The sequence below is a fragment of the Neoarius graeffei genome, chromosome 2, assembly GCF_027579695.1.
Source record: "Neoarius graeffei isolate fNeoGra1 chromosome 2, fNeoGra1.pri, whole genome shotgun sequence".
NCBI lineage: Eukaryota > Metazoa > Chordata > Actinopteri > Siluriformes > Ariidae > Neoarius > Neoarius graeffei.
Window position 1 is genome coordinate 60,877,782 of NC_083570.1, and position 11,598 is coordinate 60,889,379.

Here is an 11,598-nt window from a genome sequence, read left to right on the forward strand (position 1 = left end):
TTTTGTTGGTTTACCCACTAAGAAAGACTCGATCAGTCTGTAATATTAATGGTACGTGTAGTATAACATGCTGAGACAGAATATCACAAAGAAAATCAAGAAATCAACTTTAAAGAATTTGTATTAATTTATTTGCATTTTATTGAGGAAAATAAGTATTTGAACCCTCTTGCCAAAAGGACTTGGTACTTTGTGGCAAACCCCTTATTAGCAAGCACAGAGGTCAGATGTTTTTTGTAGTTGATGACCAGGTTTCTGCACATATGAGGAGGAATTTTGGTCCACTCTTCTTTGCAAATGACCTCTAAATCATCAAGATTCCGTGGCTGTCGCTTGGCAACTCTGAGCTTCAGCTCTCTCCATAGATTTTCTATAGGATTCAGGTCCGGAGACTGGCTGGGCCACTCCATGACCTTGATATGTTTCTTCTTCAGCCATTCCTTGGTTGCCTTGGCTGTATGCTTTGGGTCATTATCCTGCTGGAAGACCCATCCACGACCCATTTTAAGCTTCCTGGCAGAGGGAAGGAGGTTTTCACTTAGGATTTTACGGTACATGGCTCCGTCCATCCTCCCATTGATACGGTGAAGTAGCCCTGTGCAGAAAAACACCCCCAAAGCATAATGTTACCACCTCCATGCTTGACAGTGGGGATGGTGTTCTTGGGGTCATAAGCAGCATGTCTCTCCCTCCAAACACGACGGGTTGAATTGATGCCAAAGAGCTCAATTTTGGTCTCATCTGACCATAACACCTTCTCCCAGTCACTCTCCAAGTCATTCAGATGTTCATTGGCAAAGTTCAGGCGGGCCTGCACATGTGCTTTCTTAAGCAGGGGTACTTTGCGAGCACTGCAAGATGTTAGACCATTGCGGTGTAAAGTGTTACCAACTGTTTGCTTGGTGACTGTGATCCCAGCTGCTTTAAGATCATCCATTAACTCGGCCCGTGTTGTATTAGGTCTATTTCTCACCGTTCTCATGATCCTGGAAACCCCACGAGGTGAGATCTTGTTTGGAGCCCCAGACCTAGGTCGATTGATGATCATGTTGTGAGTCTTGTACTTGCGCACAATTGCACCAACAGTTGTCACCTTAACGCCCAGCTTCTTGCTAATGGTTTTGTAGCCCATACCGGTCTTGTGCAGGTCTACAATCTTCTCCCTTAAATCCACAGAAAGCTCTTTAGTCTTTCCCATGTTGGAGAGTTTGGAGTCTGACAAACTGATTGATTCTGTGGCCAGGTGGCTTTTATACAAGTCATTAGTGATATCCGGTGTCTTCAATTTAGGTGACAAGGTAATTTGGAGAGTCTAACTTGTCTGTATTAACAAGAACTCTTGATGGTTACTAGGGGATCAAATACTACTTTTTCTCAATAAAATACAAATAAATTAATATAGATATTTAAAAGTTATTTTCTGGATTTTCTTTTTGATCTTCTGTCTCAGCATGTTAGACTACACCTACCATTAATATTAGACTGATCGAGTCTTTCTTAGTGGGTAAACCAACAAAATCAGCAAGGGATCAAATACTTGTTTTCCCCACTGTATAAGGTGAGGGGCATTTAAGGCCTTCATTAGGGGTCAAATCATTTGTTTCATTAGCTCAAAAAAAAGAGCACAATTTGAAATGAGGATGCTAGAAGAGAAAATTAAAAAACTTGAAACTGATCTCTATCAAAATAAATCTAGCTCACCAGAAAAGCATAGAGAACTTCTTGCTCTTAGATCCCAGTATAATGAACTATCAGCCAACAAAGCAGCTGCCAACTTATTGAAACTCAATCATATTATGAACAAGGGGAAAAGTCTGGGAAAAAATTAGCATGGCGCATTAAACAACAGCAAATAGAAAGGTCAGTTAATTATATAGAAGCTCCAAATGGTAAAACTGTTGTGAATCCTGAAGTGAGACGTTCAGGGTCTGCTATGAGAGACTATATAGCTCCGAGTGCTCTTCCAGCTTGGATGGACAGACAACTTTTGAATTATCTTAATATTCCTCAACTTTCTGAAGAGGAGAGTAAGACTTTAGATGAAGGAATAACAAAACGAGATAGCAGATGCAATAGGCTCTATGCAGGCTGGAAAAGCAGCAGGCCTCGATGGCATTCCTATAGATCTATACAAGACATTTCAATCCAAATTACTGACACCCTTATTTGAGTTGTTTCAGGAATCCTTCAGGAATGGTCTCCTTCCTACACCCATGAGAGTTGCCCTAATTACACTGCTTCCAAAACCGTGAAAACCAAATACAAAATGTGAAAATATGCGGCCAATTAGCCTCCTAAATTCAGATATACAAAAATACTATGCAAAGTTCTTGCAAGAAGATTAGAAGGCCAGCTTCCTCGGTTGGTGGGAGGAGATCAAAATGGATTTATCCAAGGTAGACAAGGGTTTCATAATGTCAGGCGAGTACTGAATATTCTACACAGTCAAAGAGCGGCGAAAGACCCAGCCCTGCTTTCACTTGATGCAGAGAAGGCCTTCAACCGGGTCGAATGGCCTTATCTGTTCGAAGTGCTTACCTGCTTTGGCTTTGGAGATGCATTTTGTAAATGGGTCAGATTGCTTTGTACAGGACTTACTGCAGAAGTCTTAACCAATAATGTGGTCTCTAAACCCTTTAATATTTCTAGAAGTTGCCTGCAAGGAAGTCCTCTATCTCCATTACTGTTTGTTTATTCTTGCAATAGAACCACTTGCCATAGGAATTAGGACGCAAACAGATGTTCATGGAATTTTGGAGGGTCAGGTGGAGCATAAGAGAGCACTTTTTGCTGACGATGTGATTTTGTTTCTTAAAACTTTGAGTAGCTCCATTCCAGCACTTAAAGATCTTATTGAAACCTTTGGAAAAATATCTAGATACAAAATCAATTATTCAAAATCTTCTATCATGTTACTTAATGAGTCAGATAGGAGAAATGGCAATGTTCATGTTTCTCCTTTTAGCTCTACAGATAATTTCACATATCTGGGCATAAAGATTTTTCCTGAGGTGAATAAAATTTTCTCAAATAAATTATGACTCGCTGCAGGAAACTACACCCTCATCTCTAGAGCGCTGGACATCATTACCAATTTCAATGATCAGCAGGATAAATATCCTAAAAATGAACATTCTTCCTAAATTCCTTTATTTATTCCACAATATCTCCCTACCACCTCCCTCTTCCTTATTTACCAGAATGAGAAAATTGTTTACCAACTTTATTTGGCAAAATAAACGTCCAAGATTACGTTTATCCTTAATATATCTCCCAGATGATCGAGGAGGCCTTCAATGCCCAAACATCCAGTGGTACTACTGGGCAGCTCAGATGCGGTCCATTATGTTTTATTTCTCTTCTGAAAACACCCCTGCCTGGATAGAATTGGAATCCTGCTCAGTGAGGCCTAGCTTACCACTTCACTTGTTTTTGTATTCAGCAGATCGGAAAAGCCTGAGGGAAAAATACAGATAACCCTATTGTATTAAATATGATCGATATTTGGTTTGATACTTGTAAATATTTGAACATCAATCCGTCTTGGTCACGTTTTAGTCCTATTTGGGGAAATGCCAATTTCAAACCAGGGAGTAGCAATCCAGGATTTCGAACATGGGCTGAAAAAGGATTGAGGAAAGTGCAAGATATGTACGGAAAATATGTATTTATGTCCTTTTCATAAATATCAACCAAATATAACATCCCAAAAGCGCACTTCTTTTAAATACCTTCAAATTAGGAGTTTTATATCGTCATCTCAAAACCATTCATTGGACATACCTGTTACTTCTTTATTAGAGACAGCAATTGTAGGACATTTTGTTATGATAAAGGTTTAATTTCATCCCTGTACGATTTATTCATGTCCGGGTCTGATGAATCTTCAAAGCATAAATTGAGACTGTGGATGGAAGATATAGGTGATGAAATATCACTACAAGACTGGAAAGAGCCATGTATGAAAGCTCAGAAACTAACAATTAACAGCAATCTGAAACTTATTCAGTATAAATGGCTGACGTGCACATACAGTGGTGCTTGAAAGTTTGTGAACCCTTTAGAATTTTCTTTATTTCTGCATAAATATGACCTAAAACATAATCAGATTTTCACACAAGTCCTAAAAGTAGATAAAGAGAACCCAGTTAAACAAATGAGACAAAAATATTATACTTGGTCATTTATTTATTGAGGAAAATGAGCCAATGTTACATATCTGTGAGTGGCAAAAATATGTGAACCTCTAGGATTAGCAGTTAATTTGAAGGTGAAATTAGAGTCAGGTGTTTTCAATGAATGGGATGACAATCAGGTGTGAGTGAGCACCCTGTTTTATTTAAAGAACAGGGATCTATCAAAGTCTGATCCGCACAACACGTTTGTGGAAGTGTATCATGGCACGAACAAAGGAGATTTCTGAGGACCTCAGAAAAAGTGTTGTTGATGCTCATCAGGCTGGAAAAGGTTACAAAACCATCTCTAAAGAGTTTGGACTCCACCAATCCACAGTCAGACAGATTGTGTACAAATGGAGGAAATTCAAGACCATTGTTACCCTCCCTAGGAGTGGTCGACCAACAAAGATCACTCCAAGAGCAAGGCGTGTAATAGTCGGCGAGGTCACAAAGGACCCCAGGGTAACTTCTAAGCAACTGAAGGCCTCTCTCATCTTGGCTAATGTTAATCTTCATGAGTCCACCATCAGGAGAACACTGAACAACAATGGTGTGCATGGCAGGGTTGCAAGGAGAAAGCCACTGCTCTCCAAAAAGAACATTGCTGCTCGTCTGCAGTTTGCTAAAGATCACATGGACAAGCCAGAAGGCTATTGGAAAAATGTTTTGTGGACGGATGAAACCAAGATAAAACTTTTTGGTTTAAATGAGAAGCGTTATGTTTGGAGAAAGGAAAACACTGCATTCCAGCATAAGAACCTTATCCCATCTGTGAAACATGGTGGTGGTAGTATCATGGTTTGGGCCTGTTTTGCTGCATCTGGGCCAGGATGGCTTGCCATCATTGATGGAACAATAAATTCTGAATTATACCAGCGAATTCTAAAGGAAAATGTCAGGACATCTGTCCATGAACTGAATCTCAAGAGAAGGTGGGTCATGCAGCAAGACAACGACCCTAAGCACACAAGTCATTCTACCAAAGAATGGTTAAAGAAGAATAAAGTAAATGTTTTGGAATAGCCAAGTCAAGTCCTGACCTTAATCCAATTGAAATGTTGTGGAAGGACCTGAAGCGAGCAGTTCATGTGAGGAAACCCACCGACATCCCAGAGTTGAAGCTGTTCTGTACGGAGGAATGGGCTAAAATTCCTCCAAGCCGGTGTGCAGGACTGATCAACAGTTACCATAAACGTTTAGTTGCAGTTATTGCTGCACAAGGGGGTCACACCAGATACTGAAAGCAAAGGTTCACATACTTTTGCCACTCACAGATCTGTAATATTGGATCATTTTCCTCAATAAATAAATGACCAAGTATAATATTTTTGTCTCATTTGTTTAACTGGGTTCTCTTTATCTACTTTTAGGACTTGTGTGAAAATCTGATGTTTTAGGTCATATTTATGCAGAAATATAGAAAATTCTCAAGGGTTCACAAACTTTCAAGCACCACTGTACGTAACCCCAGTCAAATTGCACAAGTTTAATAATAACATCCCTGATGCATGTATTAAGTGCAGTGAAGCAAGGGGAATGTTGTACCACTGCATATGGGAATGTGTGAAAGTGAAATCTTTCTGGCAAGAAATTATTAATATGATTGACTAAATATTAGCTAAGAAGTTACCACGGGACCCCAAGCTTTTCCTTCTGGGAATATATCCAACTATCCCACACTTGCAAAGTAAAGAATCCAGATTTGTGTGTGTGTGTGTGTGTGTGTGTGTGTATTACAAGGTAAACGTATTATCTCCCTTAATTGGAAAAATGTTGATGGGCCAAGAATTGGAAGATGGATTAAAGAGATGGCATCAAACATGACGATGGGAAAGATAACATGCATTGTTAGACGGAAACGTGTTTTTGATGATCTCTGGAGACCTTTTATTAGTTTAAGACATGATGCTAATGTTGGTATCTTGCTTCAGCAGGAGGAGGCTCTGAGAGAGTAGAATGTGTGGTATGATATAATGTCATGAGAAATACCCCTGAAATTGATCATTGCAACTGTTTTCAGTATTTGTCTCTATACGGTTAGGTCCATATATATATTTGGACACTGACACAAATTTTGTTTTTTGTTTTTTTTTTTTAACCTGTTTACTGAAACATATTCAAGTTATAGTTATATAATGGACATAAAGTCCAGACTTTCAGCTTTCATTTGAGGGTATCCACATTAAAATTGGATGAAGGGTTTAGGAGTTTCAGCTCCTTAACATGTGCCACCCTGTTTTTAAAGGGACCAAAAGTAATTGGACAATTGACTCAAAGGCTATTTCATGGGCAGGTGTGGGCAATTCCTTCGTTATGTCATTCTCAATTAAGCAGATAAAAGGCCTGGAGTTGATTTGAGGTGTGGTGCTTGCATTTGGAAGATTTTGCTGTGAAGAAAACATGCGGTCAAAGGAGCTCTCCATGCAGGTGAAACAAGCCATCCTTAAGCTGCGAAAACAGAAAAAATCCATCCGAGAAATTGCTACAATATTAGGAGTGGCAAAATCTACAGTTTGGTCCATCCTGAGAAAGAAAGAAAAAGCACTGGTGAACTCATCAATGCAAAAAGACCTAGACGCCCACAGAAGACAACAGTAGTGGATGATCGCAGAATAATTTCCATGGTGAAGAGAAACCCCTTCACAACAGCCAACCAAGTGAACAACACTCTCCAGGAGGTAGGCGTATCAATATCCAAATCTACCATAAAGAGAAGACTGCATGAAAGTAAATACAGAGGGTTCACTGCACGGTGCAAGCCACTCAAGCCTCAAGAATAAAAAGGCTAGATTGGACTTTGCTAAAAAACATCTAAAAAAGCCAGCACAGTTCTGGAAGAACATTCTTTGGACAGATGAAACCAAGATCAACCTCTACCAGAATGATGGAAAGAAAAAAGTATGGCGAAGGTGTGGTACAGCTCATGATCCAAAGCATACCACATCATCTGTAAAACACAGCGGAGGCAGTGTGATGGCTTGGACATGCATGGCTGCCAGTGGCACTGGGTCACTAGTGTTTATTGATGTGACACAGGACAGAAGCAGCCGGATGAATTCTGAGGTATTCAGAGACATACTGTGTGCTCAAATCCAGCCAAATGCAGCCAAACTGATTGGTCGGCGTTTCATAATACAGATGGACAATGACCCAAAACACAAAGCCAAAGCAACCCAGGAGTTTATTAAAGCAAAGAAATGAAATATTCTTGAATGGCCGAGTCAGTCACCTGATCTCAACCCAATTGAGCATGCATTTCACTTGTTAAAGACTAAACTTCAGACAGAAAGGCCCACAAACAAACAGCAACTGAAAACTGCTGCAGTAAAGGCCTGGCAGAGCATTAAAAAGGAGGAAACGCAGCGTCTGGTGATGTCCATGAGTTCAAGACTTCAGGCAGTCATTGCCAACAAAGGGTTTTCAACCAAGTATTAGAAATGAACATTTTAGTTTCAATTATTTCATTTGTCCAATTAATTTTGAGCCCCTGAAATGAAGGGATTGTGTTTAAAAAATGCTTTAGTTCCTCACATTTTTATGCAATCGTTTTGTTCAACCCACTGAATTAAAGCTGAAAGTCTGAACTTCAACTGCATCTGAATTGTTTTGTTCACAATTCATTGTGGTAATGTACAGAACCAAAATTAGAAAAATGTTGTCTCTGTCCAGATATTTATGGACCTAACTGTAGATGTATAATTGTTGGTGTTTTTTGTTTTTTTTACTTTATTTTATTACTTATTATTTTTTCTTTTCTGCTTTGCTTTATTTTCATCTTGCTTTTCATAGTCATACTTATTTGGGGAAGGGAATGGGAGGGAGAATGGGGAGAAAAAGTTTGCTTTGTTGCATGTAAAAATGGTCTGTTTGATTTACTGTAATTTGCAAACAAAAAAAAACAAACGCATGCATAAAAAATAAATAAAATGGAGTTTGACCAAGAATCTGCAAATTGCTAAGTCCTCTGTCCTGAAGACTCTCCCATGACAGAAAATGTAAAAGAACAGCTTTACTTCTGACTGTTACAAAGCCCTGACACTGGAGACTTCTTCCATAAATGTTAACTAAATGTCCCCCAAGCTTCATCATATCAACAGTTAGCCATTTTTCTTTGTTACACAAGTTTTAAATCTGTTTATTAATAGACTTGGGTTCTGTGGCGCTTCCAGTATGCATGTTACTGTGTATTAACTGTTATTATAGAAATTGCTTAAGGTGGATTTGGTAATTTCTCTGTTATGTTTTGTGTCACTTAGTCATTTATAGTAGCTGAGGCATATGATTACAATCCTGACTGGGCTGAGATTCTGTATCAGAAGGTGATTCTAAAAGGGGATTTCTCCTACTTGGAAGAATATAAGCTGCACAGGCCACTTCAAGCAAGCCTGTTTGAAGAAATCTCTAAAAAGTAAGCGTCCTTTATCTGTACTTTTAACTGTAATTCACTCCAAGTTGTAAAAGCAGTTTCACAATTCTTGTTGTCTTGGACAACTTTCTATCAAGAAGATAAAATTAAATTGCAATATTCATGATGGAATCTCTAGATAGTTTTACTAATTTAACCTTTTGTTTCTCCCCCCCCAGACTGATCATTAACAAGCCGCCGAACACTGTGAGTCAGAACCTGAAGAAGCTGCTGCAGTACTGTGAAAACGTGTATACCCACTACAAACTGGCGTATAATCATAATTTTGTCGATGTCGCCAACACGCTTCTACAGGACTCTAAAACAAGCAGTTACCTTAACGACCGGTTAAGCAGCTGACTATCCTATAAACGCATTCCTCGGCTTTCGCTTAGTGCTCTGAACAAGTTGCTGATTTGACTTGGATTTTGTGGCAGCGTTAAAGGAACAATGTTTTTTTTACACATTTTCAGCAGTGTTTTCAGCCATAATGTTACTTTTACAAATTAATTATGTAATAAATTCAACAGAGTTATGGACCTCATGACAGAAATGTACATATTTAAGAGATTAAATCTGACTTTGCTAATTTATTGGTTGTTCAGTGCTCTGTTCTTCCATGTACTGTCACTGAACCAGGTTTGAATTTGACATTAATATTTTGATCCATGTTTAGCAGCAATGCAGGTTTGCTCTACAACTTCAGTACTTCTATATACACCTTAGATGCTGTTCTTATTGTTTTATATTACCGAGCAGTGAAATGATTTCTGGAAATGGAACCCAGAGCCAGAAGTGAGTAGGTTATTCGTTTTACTTTCATGCCTTGTCAGGTTTTACGCAAGTGAAAATGTATTTTGTATTGAAATGTGGCACAGTGTCTCGGATCACGATGTGAACATTTTAGCTGAAGGCATGAAAAACTATTAGAAACAAATTGGTATTCGTATTTTGTTTCACCAGTTTTTCAGCATTCTAAATGGATGCTATTTACTTGTGGAATGTATTCATTAGCTTCTCTTACATGGCCCATCGTAAAAATATACATTATGTTGATTCTGAGATCTAACAACCTTTTGTTAGTCATGACCAATATAAAGATTACTTTTTTACTTTTTTTTTTTTTTATGGCTCAATTCTATAGTGTACGCTGAGATGTCATCTGTGCCACTGAAATAGCGGGGAATTATTTTTTAATCATTTTAAATATGACCTCTGATCTTGTACTCATTTTGCCCACAATTATAGTATTTCCTCAGGTGTTGCCCAGTGGCAGGTGATGCTATACTCATCGGCCACTTTATTAGGTACACCTATACACCTGCTGGTTTATGTGGTTCTCTAATCAGCCAATCCCTTGACAGCAGCAGAATGCATAAGATCATGCAGATACAAATCAAGAGCTTCAGTTAATGTTCAAACATCAGAATGGGGAAAATTGTGATCTCTGTGACTTTCACTGTGGCATGGGTGTTGGTGCCAGATGGACTGGTTTGAGTATTTCAGATACTGCTGATCTCCTGGGGTTTTCACACACAACAGCCTCTAGAGTTTACACAGAATGGTACAAAAAACATTGAGTGAGCGACAGTTCTGTGGGTGGAAACAAACACCTTGTTTGATAAGAGGGGTCAGAGGAAAATGGCTAAATTGGTTCGTTTTGCCAGTAAGGATATAGTAACTCAGCAACTCTTTACAACCGTGGTGAGCAGAAAAGCATCTCAGCATGCAACAGCAGAACAACACATTGGTTCCACTCCTGCAGCCAAGAACTGGAACCTTAGAATCAACAAGAAGTTCCTATTAAAGTGGCCGGTGAGTGTATGTCTGACGCAATATGTGGCCAAAAGTTCGTTGACTGTCACACTCATTTGTGCTTTTTGAACATCCCATTCCAGATATAGTCCGTTTCTGTTCACAGGACTGCTGTTGGGTGGATGCTTTTATGTTAATCTCAGCAAAGGTGCTGTACACACAGACCAGTGCAACATGTCACTTCCCTGTCAGTGCTGGGGTGAGAATGGTTCACGACTCCATATCAGCAGTAGTGGTCCTACAGTGTACCAATTATACATTATAAGGCCAACAGTATATGGAACGTGACCAGTCAGACCCATGTGTGTTTAAACATCCCATTCCCAACCTCCAGTCTTCTGCGAAGGCTTTCCACTAGATTGTGGAGCGCAGTTGTGGGGATTTGTGATCATTCAGCCACGAGCATTAGTGAAGTCAGGCACTGATGTTCGGTGTGGAGGCTTGGGGTGCGGTCAGGGATCTGTACAGACGGCTTGAGTTCTTCCACTCAAACTTTGGCAAACCATGTCTTTATAGAGCTCACTTTTGTGCACTGTCATGCTTCAACAGGTTTGGGCCTCTTAGTTCCAGTGAAAAGCAATCTTAATACCACAGCATACAAAGACATTTATTATTGTGACATTCACTTGTGTGCATCCAATTTTGTGGCAGCAATTTGGAAAGGCCCAAATATGGGTGTGATGGTCTGGTGTCCACATTAATTACCTAAAGAAAAATCTTTTACATGATGCTAAGTTATTCTGGTAATACTAATGCACTAAACACTTTATTAGGAACACTATAATAATAATACCTGGGTAGGTCCCACATTTGAAACTGCTCTCAATTCTTTGTGGCATGGATTCCACACCATGTTGGAAACATGATTGCATCACGCAATTCTTGCAGATTTTTCAGGTGTACTTTCATGCTGTAATCTCCTGTTCTATCGCATCCCAATGGTATTCTATTGGATTCAGATCTGGTGACTAGGAAGGCCACAGAAGAACATTAAACTCATTGTCATGTTCATGAAACCAGGTTGAGATGACTTTTGTGACATGGTGCATTATCATGCTGGAAGTAGCCATGAGAAAATGTGTAAATTGTGGCCATGAAGGGATGCACGTCATCAGCAACAATACTCAAATAAGCTGCAGTATTCAAGTGATGATTGATTGGTATTCATAGGCCCAAAGTGTGCCAAGAAAACATTCCCCA

The 11,598-nt window shown here is 39.3% G+C and overlaps 1 protein-coding gene across 2 annotated transcripts in view; it reads left to right on the forward strand.

The window, feature by feature from the left end:
- spg11 (SPG11 vesicle trafficking associated, spatacsin) overlaps positions 1-9,176 on the forward strand; it is a 92,404-nt gene extending 83,228 nt beyond the window's left edge. For both annotated transcript variants that reach the window (XM_060914583.1, XM_060914584.1), the window contains exons 40-41: positions 8,435-8,586; positions 8,763-9,176. In XM_060914583.1, the coding sequence (XP_060770566.1) occupies positions 8,435-8,586; positions 8,763-8,943 (333 nt within the window). In that variant the 3' untranslated portion in view covers positions 8,944-9,176. The remainder of the gene's footprint in view (positions 1-8,434; positions 8,587-8,762) is intronic.
- Positions 9,177-11,598: the final 2,422 nt, after the last annotated feature.